This window comes from Neoarius graeffei, chromosome 5 (assembly GCF_027579695.1).
Source record: "Neoarius graeffei isolate fNeoGra1 chromosome 5, fNeoGra1.pri, whole genome shotgun sequence".
Classification (NCBI taxonomy): domain Eukaryota; kingdom Metazoa; phylum Chordata; class Actinopteri; order Siluriformes; family Ariidae; genus Neoarius; species Neoarius graeffei.
The window spans coordinates 103,845,974-103,870,041 of NC_083573.1; the positions used below are offsets into that span (position 1 = coordinate 103,845,974).

The 24,068-nt window shown below is 39.7% G+C and overlaps 1 protein-coding gene across 2 annotated transcripts in view; it reads left to right on the plus strand.

Moving 5' to 3' along the window:
* LOC132887210 (guanine nucleotide exchange factor VAV3) overlaps positions 1-24,068 on the plus strand; it is a 261,559-nt gene that overhangs the window by 138,329 nt on the left and 99,162 nt on the right. For both annotated transcript variants that reach the window (XM_060922681.1, XM_060922680.1), the window contains exons 5-9: positions 2,102-2,207; positions 2,323-2,415; positions 8,656-8,724; positions 9,151-9,254; positions 9,395-9,494. In XM_060922681.1, the coding sequence (XP_060778664.1) occupies positions 2,102-2,207; positions 2,323-2,415; positions 8,656-8,724; positions 9,151-9,254; positions 9,395-9,494 (472 nt within the window). The remainder of the gene's footprint in view (positions 1-2,101; positions 2,208-2,322; positions 2,416-8,655; positions 8,725-9,150; positions 9,255-9,394; positions 9,495-24,068) is intronic.

Here is a 24,068-nt window from a genome sequence, read left to right on the forward strand (position 1 = left end):
CAATATTTAAACCGTAAAGTGTGTCGATGTCTGATCTCCTGTGTGTGTAAATGTTCTGTTACATGCATACATGTCAACCTTTGGTCAATCAAACCTGTATAACCAACCTCCAAAATCCGTATTTCCCTTATAAAATCCGTATAAGATGCAAATTAAAATAATTTACCTAAAATTTGAATGATAATTAACAATGATATATCCCAGTTACTTTTTATTCAATATTAATAACAATAAACCTTCAGAATGAATACAAAGCTCCAATGTTCGACAAAAACACAAAGTGTTATCAGCGTAGTTACGAAGGAAATACTTCGTTGCTTGGAGACAGGTTTCACCGAGCGGCTATTATGCGCGAGACTTCATATTAGCCACAAAGTCAGGAAAATCTGTTCGTACAATTACGTTATAATGACCAAATACAATGAAAAGTATTTTTCCAGTCTCACCTGTGAAAGGTAATCCCATGTGATCTCGTTTGGACGGTAAACCTGTTGGTACAGTTAAACGCAGCACATGAATGAGGCATCTTTATTCTCGGCTACTGTCTAGACGCTATACCAGAGACGGTTGAAGAATCTCCACTTTGCCACATCCAATATGGCGGCGAGGATGACGTATGATTCTACGCAGAAGGCGGCGTCTATGTTTATATGTCTATGACTTCACGGTTGGCGGGATTCTCGCAATGCGGTGTGCGCATGATCAAAAGTGGAACGAAGTCTCGCTACCACAAGATAACGCGCGATTTCATAAGACTCTTTGCTGGCTGGCTGTGGTGTACAGTACGTTTGCAAATGTTATGCGCTCGTTTATCATCGTGGGAATTGATTATAGCTCTAAATAAATATTGAAGTTTTTTTAAAGAGTCTGTATAACTTTATTTATACGCCCGTATACTATGTTTATTGAATCAAATCCGTATAAAATACGGACATTCCGTATAGGTTGACATGTGTACACGTGTGTTAATGTCTAATCTCTTTGTCTTTTTCAATGTTTTAATCTCTCTTTGCATGTTACAATCTAATCACTGTTCTAGTGTCTAATCCGTGTACGTCATGTGTCTTGATGTCTGATCTCTGTACGCTAATGTCTAATCTTTTCGCTTGCCTTATATTTGTTAATATAAGATCACGTTTGTCGAATCTTAATGTGGTAATACACTACCGTTCAAAAGTTTGGGGTCACCCAGACAATTTTGTGTTTTCCATGAAAAGTCACACTTTTATTTCCCACCATAAGTTGTAAAATGAATAGAAAATATAGTCGAGACATTTTTCTGGCCATTTTGAGCATTTAATCGACCCCACAAATGTGATGCTCCAGAAACTCAATCTGCTCAAAGGAAGGTCAGTTTTATAGCTTCTCTAAAGAGCTCAACTGTTTTCAGCTGTGCTAACATGATTGTACAAGGGTTTTCTAATCATCCATTAGCCTTCTGAGGCAATGAGCAAACACATTGTACCATTAGAACACTGGAGTGATAGTTGCTGGAAATGGGCCTCTATACACCTATGGAGATATTGCACCAAAAACCAGACATTTGCAGCTAGAATAGTCATTTAGCACATTAGCAATGTATAGAGTGGATTTCTGATTAGTTTAAAGTGATCTTCATTGAAAAGAACAGTGCTTTTCTTTCAAAAATAAGGACATTTCAAAGTGACCCCAAACTTTTGAGCGGTAGTGTACTGTATCTGTCTGATATCCTGTGTGAATCAGTGCCTGATCTTTCCAGCATGTTGTGATCTGATGCTCTGTACCTGTCTGATCAGCAGTCAGAATGGCATGAACGGTGTAGACTATCTGTAAGACTGTGTATGTCAAAATCATGTGGGTGGTGTACTGTAAGACTGTGTGTTAATGTCTGATCTGTAGTCAGGACAAAGTGGATGGTTTCGAGAATCTGTATGACTGTGTGTGTTGATGTCTGATCTCTAACTGTCCAATCTGCAGTGAGAACAGTGTGGACTATGTAGAAGATATGTATGACTGTGTGTATGTGTCGATGCCTGGTCTCTGACTGTCTGATCTCCAACCAACAATGGCACGGCTGGGTGTGGGTGTGTCGATGTCTGATCTCTGGCTGTCTGATCTCCAGTGAGAATGGTGTGGACGATGAAGAGGACCTGTATGACTGTGTGTACGATGATGATGGAGGTGAAGTTTATGAAGACCTGATGAAGATGGAAGCTGGAGCTCCACCGGTGAGTCATAGACGAGCTCCGCCCACCACTCCATCCAACACTGGACCCTGTCCTGGTGGGTGTCATCTGTGCTGAAATCAAGGCTGTGTGTGTGTGTTACCGTATGTGATTACAGAAACAGGCGGAGACAGACATCAGGAGCTGCTGCTTGGCTGAGATCAGACAGACGGAGGAGAAGTACGCCGAGACACTGGAGTCTATCGAGAAAGTATACAATCTTTACAACACGCACTTAATAACAGCGACACACTCGTCCCTGTACACCGGTCCAGTCTAATCTAACGACGTAGTTCACAAATAAATAAACGAAGATCAAAATGCAGCTATTTGTTTTGTCATTGTACGGGTGCAAGGAGATTCTTCAAGCTGTTACAAATATTACTTAATAATAAATAAAAATAAAACAACAACAACAATATTGACGAATAATACCGTCGCTGTTGGATTTGTTCCATCAGTTCTAAACAAAAAAAAAAAAAACTTGCACTATGTAATTTTTTAAATAAATCAAATCAAATCAAGTCAAGTTTATTTGTACAGCGCTTTTAACAATAAACATTGTCGCAAAGCAGCTTTACAGAATTTGAACGACTTAAAACATGAGCTAATTTTATTCCTAATCTATCCCCAATGAGCAAGCCTGTGGCGACGGTGGCAAGGAAAAACTCCCTCAGACGACATGAGGAAGAAACCTCGAGAGGAACCAGACTCAAAAGGGAACCCATCCTCATTTGGGCAACAACAGACAGCCTGACTATAATATTAACAGTTTTAACAGGTATAACCCTCAACTGTCCTCATGGGGCCGTCCTTCACAGGAGCGGTGCGATAAAACTCCGACCAGACACAGGGCACCAGGATGGATCAAGCAGGTCCGAGGGGCAGAAGAGGCCAGCATCTCAATCCCAGGATCAACATGTAACTCAGAGGGACAGATTGGGGGGGGGGGGGGGTGAGAGAGAGAAAGAAAACAGGTTGTTAGGTATGCCCTAAAAATGACAAGTATTAAATCTGTGTGGTAGGCTCGCAGAGACGAGAGTCTTTACATCAGGCATAACACACAATGGCATGTTAATATGGTAAAATATATCATGACCTGCTCTGGCTGGATGCTTGATTGGGTGATGGGAGCACACTCCTCAGCAATGATGAGATGCAGATGGGACCCTTAGGGCTGGCCAAGACAATTCAGTTACATTTCACCGGGTCTGGGACATGCGACAGAATGTCTGACGGCCGATTCCCTGCAGACTACGATAGCCAGTCGAGGTCTCCACCGTCTCCACCAAAAGATTTCCTGTTGACTCCATGTAACTCAGAGGGACAGATTTGGAGTGGGGGGGGAGAGAAAGAAAACACAGGTTGTTAGGTATGCCCAGTGCCACCTGAATAAGTAGGAACAGTATACATATTGCACCGAGTACAAGCAGGGACTCCGGCAACTAACTATGACAGCATAACTAAAAGGGGAGAGCCAGAAGGTAACACAGGCATGAGGGAGCCCCGGGACATAAAGCAGCAGCCACTGCACCGTCAACAAACTCGAGTGAGCAAGCGAGTGGGGACTGACAGCATTCATACATCCCAGTTTACCAAAACACTCTATGTCTGAGGACCCTCCAGATCTACTCCTTTACCTCATAAACACCATTAACAAAAGGCTTGACTAAACAGATATGTTTTCAGCCTAGACTTAAATGCTGAGACTGTGTCTGATTCCCAAACATTACTTGGAAGGCTGTTCCATAACAGTGATTAAATAAGAATTTAATAATAGTTTGAGAAATCACAATTTCAGTTATCGCTTTTGATTTTCATCCTGTCATTAATTAATTAATTAATTAATTAATTAATTAATTAATTAATTAATTAATATGTACACTGATATGTTCTCCCCGTGTCCGCGTGGGTTTCCTCCGGGTGCTCCGGTTTCCCCCACAGTCCAAAGACATGCAGGTTAGGTTAACTGGTGACTCTAAATTGAGCGTAGGTGTGAATGTGAGTGTGAATGGTTGTCTGTGTCTATGTGTCAGCCCTGTGATGACCTGGCGACTTGTCCAGGGTGTACCCCGCCTTTCGCCCGTAGTCAGCTGGGATAGGCTCCAGCTTGCCTGCGACCCTGTAGAAGGATAAAGCGGCTAGAGATGATGAGATGAGATGAGATGAGATGTACACTGATCAGCCATAACATTAAAACCACTGACAGGTGACGTGAATAACAGTCAGTTCTTGAAGTTGATGTGTTTGAAGCAGGAAAAGTGGGCAAATGAGTGACTTTGACAAATTGTGATGGCGAGACGACTGGGTCTGCAAGCGTTAACGCTGACACCTTTCTATTTCAGCCAGCTTTAACTTTTTCACCAGTTTGCGCTACAGGAGCTGTGGGATTGGACCGTATGTTCTAGCCTTCGTGTCCCATGCGAATCAATGAGTCTTTAAAGCCCGTGACCCTGTCACCGGTTCACCGATTGTCCTTTGGGTCCTTGGACCACTTTTTTTTCGGTACTAGCCACTGCATACTGGGAACGCCGCACAGGATGTGCCATTTTGTTCGATGCTCAGACCCGGTCATCTCGCCATCACAGTTTGTCAATGTTGCTCAGATCCTTACGCTCGCCTATTTTTCCTGCTTCCAACACATCAACTTCTTTAAGAACTGACTCTTTTTTGCCGCTGAATATATATTCCACCCCTCGACAGGTGCCACTGTAATGAGATAATCAATGTTATTCACTTCTTCACCTGTCAGTGGTGTTAATGTTATGGCTGATCGGTGTATTTAACAGTTATTCCACGAAATCGAGTCGTACATGAGCTGATAGCCGACGAGGCGCGTAGCACCGAGATTGAGTGGAATAACTGTTTTATTCTATCCACATTCACTGGATTTTGAGAAACAGAGCATTTTTATTTTTTGCAAATTCGATAAATAAAAACTTTATACAAAACATCCAACAAAATAATTTCCGCTTAGACTGTAAACAAACCGGCGAAATGACAGGAGCGATTTGTGAAAAATGCGATAATAATAATTATTAAAAAAAAGATACGTTCTTACCATCAGATACTTTCGTTCCATATATATATATTTTTTTGTATTTTTGGGGGTCTTCTTCTTCTTCTTTAGGGTTTATTTTTGGTTGGCAAACCAACTTAAAGGTGCACTACCACCACTGACTGAGCTGGAGTGTGGAACGAGAGATATTGGTGAAAAAAAAGAACAAAAAACCCCCCAAAAGCCCCTATATTCATTTAGCTATTTCTGTTTCTTTTAAATAACTGATAATAATTAGGGGGTTTTGTTTTTCGAGTAGAGTTTTTTTTCATCCTCGGTTGGTTGAGCAACACGCTCCGCCATTTTGTTTTTCTCTACTCACGGTATATGAGCTGATATCCTAGTAGTAGAGTAACCAATCAGAGCGCGTGATTGCTCATATCCAGTAAATCTGGATACAATAAAATTCTTTATTCATCGTCACTCTGAATTGAACAAGTATAAGTTTGCGCTACATAAATAAACTTGCCCCGCATTTAATCTGGCAGAATTTACATCAGAGTTGACATTAATAGTCCAGTAATTACCGTACGTCAGTATTTACACTGGGAAAGTTACATGTGTTCAGAGTCGACTTACACACCTGCTGAAGTGCTTTTTCAGGTTTCTACAATTAAAAAAAAAAAAAAATGCAAATTAGCTGTGCATGGGTCACACCTCCAAGGTTGCCAGATTTTTTCTTCAGTAGAAAACCACCACGAATAAAATATAAACTGCAGACTGAAGCGTTTTTTTTTTTTTTTGGTAATTAATATAAAGTAACATAAAAGCTCCAGGAAAGAAAACATTGCCACGATTTGAAGGATAAATCAACCGAGCGCTCATCTGCTAATTAATTTTAAATTAATTGAAAAGATAATGATTATGAAATGTCCAATTAGGATGGTTTCTCATCTCATCTCATCTCATTATCTGTAGCCGCTTTATCCTGTTCTACAGGGTCGCAGGCGAGCTGGAGCCTATCCCAGCTGACTACGGGCGAAAGGCGGGGTACACCCTGGACAAGTCGCCAGGTCATCACAGGGCTGACACATAGACACAGGCAACCATTCACACTCACATTCACACCTACGCTCAATTTAGAGTCACCAGTTAACCTAACCTGCATGTCTTTGGACTGTGGGGGAAACCAGAGCACCCGGAGGAAACCCACGCGGACACGGGGAGAACATGCAAACTCCGCACAGAAAGGCCCTCGCCGGCCCCGGGGCTCGAACCCGGACCTTCTTGCTGTGAGGCGACAGCGCTAACCACTACACCACTGTGCCTAGTATCCTAATAGTAGAGTAGCCAATCAGAGCGCGTGATTGCTCATATCCAGTAAATCTGGATAGAATAAAATTCTTTTATTCAATTTTATTTTAATTTTCAATTAAATTTCCATTCAAACCAAACCCTCTTACCCACTCCCTCTGTCCAATCTTGTCAACTGTCTAAATGCAGTTAACAATTGGATGGTGCAGAACTTTCTTAAATTAAATCAAGACAAAACAGAAGCCATCCTCATTTCCACCCCTTCTATCTTGAAAAAACTGGAGCACTCACAGCTATCTATTCCTGGTTATTTCACCTTCACTACTGTTGAAGTAAGAAATCTGGGTGTTATTCTGGACTCTACTCTCTCTTTTGACTCACACATTGAAAGTATTACTAAAACAGCTTTTTTCACCTGAAAAGTCTCTCCAAACTCCGTCCCTCTTTAACTTCATCTGCAGCTGAAATGCTTATACATGCTTTTGTCACCTCAAGACTGGACTACTGCAATGCCCTGCTCGATGGCATCCCAGCCAAGCGACTAAATAGGCTGCAATATGTCCAAAACTCAGCTGCTAGCGTACTCACTCACACCAGGCCCTGGGATCATATCACTCCTATTCTATACAACCTGCACTGGCTCCCAGTTAAATACCGCATCCAGTACAAAATTATCTTACTTGTCTACAAATCCCTACATAACCTGGCCCCTCCCTATTTATCAAATCTCCTAACTCCATATCAGCTACCTCTAAATATTCGCTCCACAAATGCCCACCTGTTAGCAGTCCCTTACTCTCGGCTCTGCTCTATGGGTGACGGGGCTTTCAGTGTAAATGGCCCTAAGCTGTGGAATGCCCGGCCACTAGCGCTGCGCCAATGCTCAACACTGTCCTCTTTCAAAAACAGCTAAAAACACATCTCTTTAGCTTGGCCTTTTCTCTCTGATTTTTAATAACGTTATTATCTCATCTCATCTCATTATCTCTAGCCGCTTTATCCTTCTACAGGGTCGCAGGCAAGCTGGAGCCTATCCCAGCTGACTACGGGCGAAAGGCGGGGTACACCCTGGACAAGTCACCAGGTCATCACAGGGCTGACACATAGACACAGACAACCATTCACACTCACATTCACACCTACGCTCAATTTAGAGTCACCAGTTAACCTAACCTGCATGTCTTTGGACTGTGGGGGAAACCGGAGCACCCGGAGGAAACCCACGCGGACACAGGGAGAACATGCAAACTCTGCACAGAAAGGCCCTCGCCAGCCCCGGGGCTCGAACCCAGGACCTTCTTACTGTGAGGCGACAGCGCTAACCACTACACCACCGTGCCGCCCAACGTTATTATTATTATTATTGATTTTTTTATTATTTTATTATTGTTGTTATTCTGTTGTTTTGCTTTTTATTGTTTGTTTTTTACTGTTCAGTGTCCTTGGGTACCTTGAAAGGCGCTTATAAATAAAATGTATTATTATTATTATTAGGGCGGCACGGTGGTGTAGTGGTTAGCGCTGTCGCCTCACAGCAAGAAGGTCCGGGTTCGAGCCCCGTGGCCGGCGAGGGCCTTTCTGTGCGGAGTTTGCATGTTCTCCCCGTGTCCACGTGGGTTTCCTCCGGGTGCTCCGGTTTCCCCCACAGTCCAAAGACATGCAGGTTAGGTTAACTGGTGACTCTAAATTGAGCGTAGGTGTGAATGTGAGTGTGAATGGTTGTCTGTGTCTATGTGTCAGCCCTGTGATGACCTGGTGACTTGTCCAGGGTGTACCCCGCCTTTCGCCCGTAGTCAGCTGGGATAGGCTCCAGCTTGCCTGCGACCCTGTAGAACAGGATAAAGCGGCTAGAGATAATGAGATGAGATGAGAAGATAATGTGATTATGAAATGTCCAATTATCAAACCCCGCCCCTGAGGCTGTCTGTCAGTCAGTAATTACGTCCGAGGTCTGAATAACGACGTGCGAGTTTGGTATTACGTCGTCACTAACGTTAGTGTTTGTTCGTTTTTATCATGTTGGAATGTTACCATGGCAACGATCATAAATTAGGCTCATCCTTGCACCTGCGATGTTTAGTAAGTGTTCTTCTTGTACAATCGTGTCTGTTTTCCGTTCTAACGTTTCTGCGCTCTCAGTTCTTCCTCAGGCCGCTGGAGCAGTATCTCACCTCGTCCGACATCAACAAGGTGTTCATCAACATTCCGGTAAGCGTCGTTAATAACGATGGTTTATGCTTTCAATGAAAAAAATTATAAACCGACAGTAGTATGGAATAATAAATCTTTGCAGATTTATCATAAACATGCCGTAATTTCATTTTCGCTCTTCTTTTTAACGTATGGATTTGAAAGTTATGTTCGCAGACGAGCTGGTTAGTTACTGTAGCAAGGCAGCTCTGTAGGAGTGTTAAACCCAATCAGACACCTGTACTGACTTATTTATTATGACACGTCACCTGACCTGGTACAAGCGGACAGATAAGTGGATTAGACTGAAATATGTAGCCGGTTTAGTGAGTTATGAATTAGATCAACTCTTGTAGTGGTGTCGAATGATCTCTACTCTACCGTACGTATACCGAGCTGAGGTCTGATAATAAATCGCACTGGGCTGTGTGCGGTTTGGAACAGGACCTAGTGAAAGTGCACAAGAGCCTGCTGCAGGATGTACAGAACTCCATCGGTCACCAAAGTGCCAGTAACCTCTACCAGATCTTCATCGACTACAAGGAAAGGTCAGAGATTAAACCACGCCCCGTTTCATCACGATTTACACCCAAAGAAGGATTGTAAACCGTGTCAATTATAAATATTTGCTGTTTTGAACTTATTAGTGAAGAAATATTATTGATCGTCGTTTTCTGTGACCCTGCAGGTTACTGATCTATGGGAAGTACTGTAGCCACGTCGAGACGGCCATCGCCTATCTGGATGAACTCTGTAAAGAAAAAGAGGACGTGAGGCAAAAACTCGAGGTCAGAAGCTTGTTTTTGATATGAGATACAAGTGAGTCCAATAAACAACCATAAAAACGTGACGCTTGAGAGAAACAGTGCACATTTCTCTTTTTCTTCTTGTCCTTCTAATACTCTCTTAATCCTGATACACTTTTGTGACACCTATTTGAATAAATAATCTCATCTCATCTCATTATCTCTAGCCGCTTTATCCTTCTACAGGGTCACAGGCAAGCTGGAGCCTATCCCAGCAGACTACGGGCGAAAGGCGGGGTACACCCTGGACAAGTCGCCAGGTCATCACCGGGCTGACACATAGACACAGACAACCATTCACACTCACATTCACACCTACGCTCAATTTAGAGTCACCAGTTAACCTAACCTGCATGTCTTTGGACTGTGGGGGAAACCGGAGCACCCGGAGGAAACCCACGCGGACACGGGGAGAACATGCAAACTCCGCACAGAAAGGCCCTCGCCGGCCACGGGGCTCGAACCCGGACCTTCTTGCTGTGAAGCGACAGCGCTAACCACTACACCACCGTGCCGCCTGAATAAATAATGCAAATTAAAAAAAATATATAAAAAGGTTTACATTTGTCTCACCCTCGTGGAGTTATACTGTATGTTAGCATTGCAGTCAGACACTGCCCTCTGCTGTGTATCGCTGGTACTACAGGATCGTAATTTTCATGCTTCCTGGCGATTCAGTGCAAAAGTCGACTTTGTAACATCGTTTAATCAGGATGGAATGATTGCGTTATTTTGATCGGCCCATCAGCTGTGAATTATCGTATTGTGTGATCATAGATTCAGTGATATCGTCAAATAGAGTATCAGTGCCTTATGAATGGAAATCATATGTTTTAATTTGCCCTAGTTGACCCGCCATTGTCTGTTTACCTCACTGCCATTGTAAGCACCATGAGGAACAAAGTAATCACTTTCACAAAGACTTCAAGTCATTATTTATACCTGAGAACAGGTTCAGAGTCGACAGATTGCTTCAAATAGTCTATATAATGTCGCTACAGTGGTGCTTGAAAGTTTAGAATTGTCTATATTTCTGCATAAATATGACCTAAAACATCATCAGATTTTCACACAAGTCCTAAAAGTAGATAAAGAGAACCCAGTTAAACAAATGAGACAAAAATATTGTACTTGGTCATTTATTTATTGAGGAAAATGATCCAATATTACATATCTGTGAGTGGCAAAAGTATGTGAACCTTTGCTTTCAGTATCTGGTGTGACCCCCTTGTGCAGCAATAACTGCAACTAAACGTTTGCGGTAACTGTTGATCAGTCCTGTACACCGGCTTGGAGGAATTTTAGCCCGTTCCTCCGTACAGAACAGCTTCAACTCTGGGATGTTGGTGGGTTTCCTCACATGAACTGCTCGCTTCAGGTCCTTCCACAACATTTCCATTGGATTAAGGTCAGGACTTTGACTTGGCCATTCCAAAACATTAACTTTATTCTTCTTTAACCATTCTTTGGTAGAACGACTTGTGTGCTTAGGGTCGTTGTCTTGCTGCATGACCCATCTTCTCTTGAGATTCAGTTCATGGACAGATGTCCTGACATTTTCCTTTAGAATTCACTGGTATAATTCAGAATTCATTGTTCCATCAATGATGGCAAGCCGTCCTGGCCCAGATGCAGCAAAACAAGGCAAGGCAAGTTTATTTATATAGCACATTTCATACACAGTGGCAGTTCAATGTGCTTTACAGAAGTAAAAGCAGAACAGTAAACAATAGAAAATAAAATTACATAAAATAATTGGGGAAGAAAAATAATAAGAATTAAACAATAGTAGAAATAAAATAATAAAATGAAATAAAAGTTCAAAAAAGGAATCAGCCTCGAGATTAATTATTATTATTATGGGTTTAACTCATAAAGCGCGCTCTTCCCGTGGCTCTTCCACGAGGATCACCAAAAATCGTCCCGCAGAGAAAATCTACGAGGATCACCAAATAAAATCGTCCCGCAGACAAAATCTACAAGGATCACCAAAAATCGTCCCGCAGACAAAATCTACGAGGATCACATAAAGCGCGCTCTTCCCGTGGCTCTTCCATGAGGATCACCAAAAATCGTCCCGCAGACAAAATCTACGAGGATCACCAAAAATCGTCCCGCAGAGAAAATCTACGAGGATCACATAAAGCGCGCTCTTCCCGTGGCTCTTCCACGAGGATCACCAAAAATCATCCCGCAGAGAAAATCTACAAGGATCACCAAAAATCGTCCCGCAGAGAAAATCTACGAGGATCACATAAACCGCGCTCTTCCCGTGGCTCTTCCACGAGGATCACCAAAAATCATCCCGCAGACACAATCTACGGGGATCACCAAATAAAATCGTCCCGCAGACAAAATCTACGAGGATCACCAAAAATCGTCCCGCAGACAAAATCTACGAGGATCACATAAACTGCGCTCTTCCCGTGGCTCTTCCACGAGGATCACCAAAAATCGTCCCGCAGACAAAATCTACGAGGATCACAGTAACAAAGAATTAAAGTAAAAGTAAAATCATTAAAATCCAAGATTAAAAAGAAATTAAAATAAAGAAAGTAAAATCATTAAAATCAAAATTAAAAGAAATTATGTTAAAGGAAATTAATTACTTAGGTAAAAATTAATCAAGTGAAAGCATCTGAAAACAGCTTTGTCTTGAGCCTGGATTTAAAACTAACAACAGTAGGAGCATTTTTGATATCATCTGGAAGTTGGTTCCAAAGCTTAGCAGCATAGCAACTAAAGGCTGCTTCACCACACTTTGTTTTGACAGCTGGTATTACTAGCAAGTTTTACAGGCCCAAACCATGATACTACCGCCACCATGTTTCACAGATGGGATAAGGTTCTTATGCTGGAATGCAGTGTTTTCCTTTCTCCAAACATAACGCTTCTCATTTAAACCAAAAAGTTCTGTTTTGGTCTCATCCGTCCACAAAACATTTTTCCAATAGCCTTCTGGCTTGTCCACATGATCTTTAGCAAACTGCAGACGAGCAGTAATGTTCTTTTTGGAGAGCAGTGGCTTTCTCCTTGCAACCCTGCCATGCACACCATTGTTGTTCAGTGTTCTCCTGATGGTGGACTCATGAACATTAGCCAATGTGAGAGAGGCCTTCAGTTGCTTAGAACTTACCCTGGGGTACTTTGTGACCTCACCGACTATTACACGCCTTGCTCTCGGAGTGATCTTTGTTGGTCGACCACTCCTGGGGAGGGTAACAATGGCCTTGAATTTCCTCCATTTGTACACAATCTGTCTGACTGTGGATTGGTGGAGTCCAAACTCTTTAGAGATGGTTCTGTAACCTTTTCCAGCCTGATGAGCCTCAACAACGCTTTTTCTGAGGTCCTCAGAAATCTCCTTTGTTCGTGCCATGATACACTTCCACAAACATGTGTTGTGAAGATCAGACTTTAATAGATCCCTGTTCTTTAAATAAAACAGCGTGCCCACTCACACCTGATTGTCATCCCATTGATTGAAAACACCTGACTCTAATTTCACCTTCAAATTAACTGCTAATCCTAGAGGTTCACATACTTTTGCCACTCACAGATATGTAATATTGGATCATTTTCCTCAATAAATAAATGACCAAGTATAATATTTTTGTCTCATTTGTTTACCTGGGTTCTCTTTATCTACTTTTAGGACTTGTGTGAAAATCTGATGATGTTTTAGGTCATATTTATGCAGAAATCTAGAACATTCTAAAAGGTTCACAAACTTCCAAGCACCACTGTATATCCAATCTAAAAGACACACCACCACTGTCCATTTATTTATTTTTGGCTTTGACGAGACCAAATATTTCACACCCAGCACTGTCACAGTTTCCAATATTCTTTTGACCACTAGAGGTCTCTAATGTGCATTTGAAGCTTCAAGAAATGAACCGTCGACTGTAGAAAATATGGACAGTGTATGGTCTCTAAAAAGTGAAGATACCACAGGTCTAGCGCCCCTGCTGAAGGGCTGCAGTAGGGTTTTTAGCCCCGCCCATCCAAATGTTTTGATGACATGAAAACAGATGATTTTCCATGTCAGGTTGTCCCGTTCAAACTGTCTTTCCATCCGCAGTGTGTAATTCGTTTTCTCTTTGCTAATATCTGCATGTGTTTTATGTTCACTGTATCGTAAGAAGGCGTGGCTACACTTCGGAGTGAAGTGATTGACAGTCTTAGCTGTAAGAGACTGGCTACAGCTCTTGCATTACACTGTGTCTGTTCATTACATGAAGTAGATGAGTTTCTGTCTGTACTGTTCAGGCTCCGGCTCCAAATTTGACAACATGGCGGAGGAATTGTAGCGTCATTTCTCTCAAATGGAAGGCAATGCAGCCATGCTGTCCTTTTTTTTCAGTCATTGAACTGAACCAGCGGACTCCAAAGCTCCATGAAGTTTCATGTAACTATTTCTAATGACAAGGATCAATGAAGCTCAAAGCTTACACAACTAGAAAATTGGCAAGACTTCGTAATGGATGACTGAAAAATGTGCTCATGGATTATATATATTTAATTAAGTGATTGAACAAGAGGGCGGCACGGTGGTGTAGTGGTTAGCGCTGTCGCCTCACAGCAAGAATGTCCGGGTTCGAGCCCCGTGGCCGGCGAGGGCCTTTCTGTGTGGAGTTTGCATGTTCTCCCCGTGTCCGCGTGGGTTTCCTCCGGGTGCTCCGGTTTCCCCCACAGTCCAAAGACATGCAGGTTAGGTTAACTGGTGACTCTAAATTGAGCGTAGGTGTGAATGTGAGTGTGAATGGTTGTCTGTGTCTATGTGTCAGCCCTGTGATGACCTGGCGACTTGTCCAGGGTGTACCCCGCCTTTCGCCCGTAGTCAGCTGGGATAGGCTCCAGCTTGCCTGCGACCCTGTAGAACAGGATAAAGCGGCTACAGATGAGATGAGATGATGAGATTGAACAAGAAGTTGGGGTCAGAACTCACGAGATGCGACCTCTGCTGGTGGGGTGGGGTAACGTCCTGAGCAGGTGTGAGAGTTAGGGCTGACTCGATACCACTTTTTCATATCCGATTCCACAAACTTAAACATCGGTCTTGATATTCACCAATCCGATACACAAGAAAAATAACCTGAAGAATAGTGTTGGTGGGCAATTCTTCAGCAGAGAAGTCAAAATTGCAAAATTTATGTAACTTGTAAGCTCAGCGATATTGCTGAAGTATGGAATCCAAGGCAAAATGGACTGAAAACCATATTTTAAAATCATCACCCCAATTATAGCAATGTCGCTTCAGAGAAAGCTTGGTTTGAATTTTAAGAAATGAAAGTTCAGTTTTTTTCTGACGTACGGTAATTCCGTTACTGACTTTTCTTTCCTCATAAAGGATTTTGCGTGTAGAGTTAAACAGCCAGTTTTCTCTGCTTTTTTAGGCTCAAAAGACCCCATACAGTGGGAAATTTTTATTTCATACCATTGTCTTGAGTCCTGCAAGTAAAAAAGTTGCCACATTTTGCAGTGAATGTAATTCCATTACTGAAGAACCATCCTGCTACTCTTAAGAAACGAACGCTGATTCATGTACATGTTGAAATTGTGATGTTTAGAGAAAAGTAGAGAAAGGAGGACAGAAATGAAAGGAAAGATAATTTTTTGGAAGTATTTTTAACAGCCAGCTGCATCAAACATAAACCCAGAATACAGAAGAAAAATATAAAGTGGCACTTTGTGCAAAAGTTTACACCTGAGTAAAAATAAATGAATGATAATTCGTGTAACATGAAAACGTAACCCGACCGTACCCCAAACAGAGATAAATAGCAGCAGTTACACGAAAATTGAATTCAAATTATGTATAACATTAACCTTAAAATCAATAACATCCTCAACATATAAAGAGCATCCCAACGCTCAATGGAACATTTTAGTGAGTGTGTTTTTAATTAGATTTGTAATGTAAACATTTTATCACTGGGGGCAAACCAAGCTGCATCACGTTTAAAGCGGAACTGAAGTCATTTTTAAACTTGCTTTATTTCTTAATTAACATGTTATTCAGTTACGTTTTCGGTTTTAGTAATCTTATATCGTGACTCGTATTGGCAACTAATCGCAATTAAATATTATACTTATCGCCTATTCGGTTTTTAGCCGTGTTGAATTTAGTTCGTTTGGTCCATGGCAGGCGTCGCTTATCTGCGCGATCTTCACGAGACTTGTGCGAGACTTCGAAATGTGAAGCGTCAGCCAGGTGTCAGTGCCGCCATTTTGAAAACTGTTTTCCAAACGAAGTATTGCACAAGAACGAGTTTAAATGATGATTACTGCCGACTTTTTTCAAACTTTCCTGATTGCTATCAAAACAAACAAAACTTCCGGCTTGATTACATCAGCGTTTGAAAGAGGGCATGCGCGTCTTTTGACAACCGCTGTGTCCGAAATCGCTCCCTACTCACTATATAGGGCGCTATATGGTGAGGACGCCATTTTGTAGTGCTGTCCGAAACTTTAGTGAGAATTATTTACACCCTATATAGTGCACTCAAAGTATCCCACAATGCATCACGAAAAGTAGTGAACAACTATGGTCACTAACCAGAGCAATATATCCCATCATGCATTGCGGTCACGCTGAAAGAAATCAAATTAAAAGTCTGAAATGTGATTTAATAAAAGGCAGCGACAAAGAAGAAAGTATTCAGGCTTGATTTAAAAGAACTGAAGGCTGCAGGTACTTTGTATTGATTAATGTGGGAAATGCGCTCAGTATAATATGGATTTATCACAAAAACACACGCATTTATTTATTATTTTGAAACCCACCAGCCGACTGATCCGGCACGTTTTAATTGTGTGACAGTAATGACGTAAATACCAGCGTGACGGAGTAGTGTCCGAAAGCGTTTTTACATTTTACCAATAAGCTCACTGTATAGTCCTCTATAGAGTAATTCCCTATATAGGGAGTAGGGAGTAGTGAACGAGTGAGTGATTTCGGACACAGGGTATGATTTCCGCTGTACGCTTTACTTCTGTCCTACGATGTCTCGCACAGGTCTCAGCGAATCTCGTTTACGGCCATTGCTTTGACATATGGACTGATATATTACAGAGCATATTTCAAACACTCAGAACTTGCTACAGCAGCGACAAAATAGCGATCAAAAATGCATTCTGGTATTTAATAAAATGACATAAATAGAATTTTGATAATAAAAAATTTGCCTTCAGTTCTCCTTTAACAACGAAATGACTAGTGCGTCCTTTATAGAGCTCTAATGCAATTTCAGTTTCTTCACTTGAACGTGAGGGGAAGGTTCTTCCTTAGAAAAATGAGCAGTTCAGCTTTTCAAAACATTTCAACGTTTTTCACGGATTGCGAAATGTAGTCCTGCACTTGATTGTACTTATCGGGAAAAGCTTTTCGGAATTGAAATGCCTTGTAGTAGCGAGGCTCCAAATGTTTCAATAAGCACCTGAATCCCACATTTTCTATGACAGACGGTGATTGTTCGTCCAGCACAATAAACACATTGGGTCTCCGAGTAATCAGTTGTGCTGTCTGGAGGAAATAGCTTGCACTTTTTTTTAAAGACTTCTAGCAAACTGAGAGACAGCTCACCTTTGGTCTCCGCACCCGCTGCCTGCTTTAAACTCGTCCTATACCTCAACCCGATGCTTCTGCAAATGATTTATGAGGTTTGTTCTGTTGAAGCTTTCGGTTGTGCTTCCTACTTTGTTTCTCTCACTTAACTAGTTATTTACTCTTTTACCAAGGTTTTTGGCTCACTAATAGTGACATCATTGAAAGAAATCTGATCACCGAGAGACTCGTGGAGACTCACTAATGGTGACTTCACTGAAAGAAATCTGATTATCAAGAGGCTCGTGTAGACTCACTAATAGTGATGTCACTGAAAGAAATCTGATTATTAACAGGCTCGTGTAGACTCACTAATAGTGACATCACATAAAGAAATCTGATTATTAGCAGGCTCGTGTAGACTCACTAATAGTGACATCACTGAATTAAATCTGATTATTAGCAGGCTCGTGTAGACTCACTAATAGTGACATCACTGAATTAAATCTGATTATTAACAGGCTCGTGTAGACTCACTAATAGTGACATCACTGAATTAAATCTGATTATTAACAGGCTTGTGTAGACTCACTAATAGTGACATCACTGAATTAAATCTGATTATTAACAGGCTTGTGTAGACTCACTAATAGTGACATCACTGAATTAAATCTGATTATTAACAGGCTTGTGTAGACTCACTAATAGTGACATCACTGAATTAAATCTGATTATTAACAGGCTTGTGTAGACTCACTAATAGTGACATCACATAAAGAAATCTGATTATTAGCAGGCTCGTTTAGACTCACTAATAGTGACATCACTGAATTAAATCTGATTATTAACAGGCTTGTGTAGACTCACTAATAGTGACATCACTGAATTAAATCTGATTATTAACAGGCTTGTGTAGACTCACTAATAGTGACATCACTGAATTAAATCTGATTATTAACAGGCTTGTGTAGACTCACTAATAGTGACATCACTGAATTAAATCTGATTATTAACAGGCTTGTGTAGACTCACTAATAGTGACATCACTGAATTAAATCTGATTATTAACAGGCTTGTGTAGACTCACTAATAGTGACATCACTGAATTAAATCTGATTATTAACAGGCTCGTGTAGACTCACTAATAGTGACATCACTGAATTAAATCTGATTATTAACAGGCTTGTGTAGACTCACTAATAGTGACATCACTGAATTAAATCTGATTATTAACTGGCTCATGTAGACTCACTAATAGTGACATCACATAAAGAAATCTGATTATTAGCAGGCTCGTGTAGACTCACTAATAGTGACATCACTGAATTAAATCTGATTATTAACAGGCTCGTGTAGACTCACTAATAGTGACATCACTGAATTAAATCTGATTATTAACAGGCTCGTGTAGACTCACTAATAGTGACATCACTGAATTAAATCTGATTATTAACAGGCTCGTGTAGACTCACTAATAGTGACATCACTGAATTAAATCTGATTATTAACAGGCTCGTGTAGACTCACTAATAGTGACATCACTGAATTAAATCTGATTATTAACAGGCTTGTGTAGACTCACTAATAGTGACATCACTGAATTAAATCTGATTATTAACAGGCTTGTGTAGACTCACTAATAGTGACATCACATAAAGAAATCTGATTATTAGCAGGCTCGTTTAGACTCACTAATAGTGACATCACTGAATTAAATCTGATTATTAACAGGCTCGTGTAGACTCACTAATAGTGACATCACTGAATTAAATCTGATTATTAGCAGGCTCGTGTAGACTCACTAATAGTGACATCACTGAATTAAATCTGATTATTAACAGGCTTGTGTAGACTCACTAATAGTGACATCACTGAATTAAATCTGATTATTAACAGGCTTGTGTAGACTCACTAATAGTGACATCACTGAATTAAATCTGATTATTAACAGGCTTGTGTAGACTCACTAATAGTGACATCACTGAATTAAATCTGATTATTAACAGGCTTGTGTAGACTCACTAATAGTGACATCACATAAAGAAATCTGATTATTAGCAGGCTCGTTTAGACTCACTAATAGTGACATCACTGAATTAAATCTGATTATTAACAGGCTTGTGTAGACTCACTAATAGTGACATCACTGAATTAAATCTGATTATTAACAGGCTTGTGTAGACTCACTAATAGTGACATCACTGAATTAAATCTGATTATTAACAGGCTCGTGTAGACTCACTAATAGTGACATCACTGAATTAAATCTGATTATTAACAGGCTTGTGTAGACTCACTAATAGTGACATCACTGAATTAAATCTGATTATTAACAGGCTTGTGTAGACTCACTAATAGTGACATCACTGAATTAAATCTGATTATTAACAGGCTTGTGTAGACTCACTAATAGTGACATCACTGAATTAAATCTGATTATTAACAGGCTTGTGTAGACTCACTAATAGTGACATCACTGAATTAAATCTGATTATTAACAGGCTCGTGTAGACTCACTAATAGTGACATCACTGAATTAAATCTGATTATTAACAGGCTTGTGTAGACTCACTAATAGTGACATCACTGAATTAAATCTGATTATTAACTGGCTCATGTAGACTCACTAATAGTGACATCACATAAAGAAATCTGATTATTAGCAGGCTCGTGTAGACTCACTAATAGTGACATCACTGAATTAAATCTGATTATTAACAGGCTCGTGTAGACTCACTAATAGTGACATCACTGAATTAAATCTGATTATTAACAGGCTCGTGTAGACTCACTAATAGTGACATCACTGAATTAAATCTGATTATTAACAGGCTCGTGTAGACTCACTAATAGTGACATCACTGAATTAAATCTGATTATTAACAGGCTCGTGTAGACTCACTAATAGTGACATCACTGAATTAAATCTGATTATTAACAGGCTCGTGTAGACTCACTAATAGTGACATCACTGAATTAAATCTGATTATTAACAGGCTCGTGTAGACTCACTAATAGTGACATCACTGAATTAAATCTGATTATTAACAGGCTTGTGTAGACTCACTAATAGTGACATCACTGAATTAAATCTGATTATTAACTGGCTCATGTAGACTCACTAATAGTGACATCACATAAAGAAATCTGATTATTAGCAGGCTCGTGTAGACTCACTAATAGTGACATCACTGAATTAAATCTGATTATTAACAGGCTTGTGTAGACTCACTAATAGTGACATCACTGAATTAAATCTGATTATTAACTGGCTCATGTAGACTCACTAATAGTGACATCACTGAATTAAATCTGATTATTAACAGGCTTGTGTAGACTCACTAATAGTGACATCACTGAATTAAATCTGATTATTAACAGGCTCGTGTAGACTCACTAATAGTGACATCACTGAATTAAATCTGATTATTAACAGGCTTGTGTAGACTCACTAATAGTGACATCACTGAATTAAATCTGATTATTAACTGGCTCATGTAGACTCACTAATAGTGACATCACATAAAGAAATCTGATTATTAGCAGGCTCGTGTAGACTCACTAATAGTGACATCACTGAATTAAATCTGATTATTAACAGGCTCGTGTAGACTCACTAATAGTGACATCACTGAATTAAATCTGATTATTAACAGGCTTGTGTAGACTCACTAATAGTGACATCACTGAATTAAATCTGATTATTAACTGGCTCATGTAGACTCACTAATAGTGACATCACATAAAGAAATCTGATTATTAGCAGGCTCGTGTAGACTCACTAATAGTGACATCACTGAATTAAATCTGATTATTAACAGGCTTGTGTAGACTCACTAATAGTGACATCACTGAATTAAATCTGATTATTAACAGGCTCGTGTAGACTCACTAATAGTGACATCACTGAATTAAATCTGATTATTAACTGGCTCATGTAGACTCACTAATAGTGACATCACATAAAGAAATCTGATTATTAACTGGCTCGTGTAGACTCACTAATAGTGACATCACATAAAGAAATCTGATTATTAGCAGGCTCGTTTAGACTCACTAATAGTGACATCACTGAATTAAATCTGATTATTAACAGGCTCGTGTAGACTCACTAATAGTGACATCACTGAATTAAATCTGATTATTAACAGGCTTGTGTAGACTCACTAATAGTGACATCACTGAATTAAATCTGATTATTAACAGGCTCGTGTAGACTCACTAATAGTGACATCACTGAATTAAATCTGATTATTAACAGGCTCGTGTAGACTCACTAATAGTGACATCACTGAATTAAATCTGATTATTAACAGGCTCGTGTAGACTCACTAATAGTGACATCACTGAATTAAATCTGATTATTAACAGGCTCGTGTAGACTCACTAATAGTGACATCACTGAATTAAATCTGATTATTAACAGGCTCGTGTAGACTCACTAATAGTGACATCACTGAATTAAATCTGATTATTAACAGGCTTGTGTAGACTCACTAATAGTGACATCACTGAATTAAATCTGATTATTAACTGGCTCATGTAGACTCACTAATAGTGACATCACTGAATTAAATCTGATTATTAACTGGCTCATGTAGACTCACTAATAGTGACATCACATAAAGAAATCTGATTATTAACTGGCCTGTGTAGACTCACTAATAGTGACATCACACAAAGAAATCTGATTATCGACAGGCTCGTGTAGACTCACTAATAGTGACGTCACTGAAAGAAATCTCATTATCGACTGGCTCATGTTGACTCACTAATAGTGACATCACATAAAGAAATCTGATTATTAGCAGGCTCGTTTAGACTCACTAATAGTAACATCACTGAATTAAATCTGATTATTAACAGGCTCGTGTAGACTCACTAATAGTGACATCACTGAATTAAATCTGATTATTAACAGGCTCGTGTAGACTCACTAATAGTGACATCACTGAATTAAATCTGATTATTAACAGGCTCATGTAGACTCACTAATAGTGACATCACATAAAGAAATCTGATTATTAGCAGGCTCGTGTAGACTCACTAATAGTGACATCACTGAATTAAATCTGATTATTAACAGGCTCGTGTAGACTCACTAATAGTGACATCACTGAATTAAATCTGATTATTAACAGGCTCGTGTAGACTCACTAATAGTGACATCACTGAATTAAATCTGATTATTAACAGGCTCGTGTAGACTCACTAATAGTGACATCACTGAATTAAATCTGATTATTAACAGGCTCGTGTAGACTCACTAATAGTGACATCACTGAATTAAATCTGATTATTAACAGGCTTGTGTAGACTCACTAATAGTGACATCACTGAATTAAATCTGATTATTAACTGGCTCATGTAGACTCACTAATAGTGACATCACATAAAGAAATCTGATTATTAGCAGGCTCGTGTAGACTCACTAATAGTGACATCACTGAATTAAATCTGATTATTAACAGGCTCGTGTAGACTCACTAATAGTGACATCACTGAATTAAATCTGATTATTAACAGGCTTGTGTAGACTCACTAATAGTGACATCACTGAATTAAATCTGATTATTAACAGGCTCGTGTAGACTCACTAATAGTGACATCACTGAATTAAATCTGATTATTAACTGGCTCATGTAGACTCACTAATAGTGACATCACTGAATTAAATCTGATTATTAACTGGCTCATGTAGACTCACTAATAGTGACATCACATAAAGAAATCTGATTATTAACTGGCTCGTGTAGACTCACTAATAGTGACATCACATAAAGAAATCTGATTATTAGCAGGCTCGTTTAGACTCACTAATAGTGACATCACTGAATTAAATCTGATTATTAACAGGCTTGTGTAGACTCACTAATAGTGACATCACTGAATTAAATCTGATTATTAACAGGCTCGTGTAGACTCACTAATAGTGACATCACTGAATTAAATCTGATTATTAACAGGCTCGTGTAGACTCACTAATAGTGACATCACTGAATTAAATCTGATTATTAACAGGCTCGTGTAGACTCACTAATAGTGACATCACTGAATTAAATCTGATTATTAACAGGCTTGTGTAGACTCACTAATAGTGACATCACTGAATTAAATCTGATTATTAACTGGCTCATGTAGACTCACTAATAGTGACATCACTGAATTAAATCTGATTATTAACTGGCTCATGTAGACTCACTAATAGTGACATCACTGAATTAAATCTGATTATTAACTGGCTCATGTAGACTCACTAATAGTGACATCACATAAAGAAATCTGATTATTAACTGGCCTGTGTAGACTCACTAATAGTGACATCACACAAAGAAATCTGATTATCGACAGGCTCGTGTAGACTCACTAATAGTGACGTCACTGAAAGAAATCTCATTATCGACTGGCTCATGTTGACTCACTAATAGTGACATCACATAAAGAAATCTGATTATTAGCAGGCTCGTTTAGACTCACTAATAGTAACATCACTGAATTAAATCTGATTATTAACAGGCTCGTGTAGACTCACTAATAGTGACATCACTGAATTAAATCTGATTATTAACAGGCTCGTGTAGACTCACTAATAGTGACATCACTGAATTAAATCTGATTATTAACAGGCTCATGTAGACTCACTAATAGTGACATCACATAAAGAAATCTGATTATTAGCAGGCTCGTGTAGACTCACTAATAGTGACATCACTGAATTAAATCTGATTATTAACAGGCTCGTGTAGACTCACTAATAGTGACATCACTGAATTAAATCTGATTATTAACAGGCTCGTGTAGACTCACTAATAGTGACATCACTGAATTAAATCTGATTATTAACAGGCTCGTGTAGACTCACTAATAGTGACGTCACTGAAAGAAATCTCATTATCGACTGGCTCATGTTGACTCACTAATAGTGACATCACATAAAGAAATCTGATTATTAGCAGGCTCGTTTAGACTCACTAATAGTAACATCACTGAATTAAATCTGATTATTA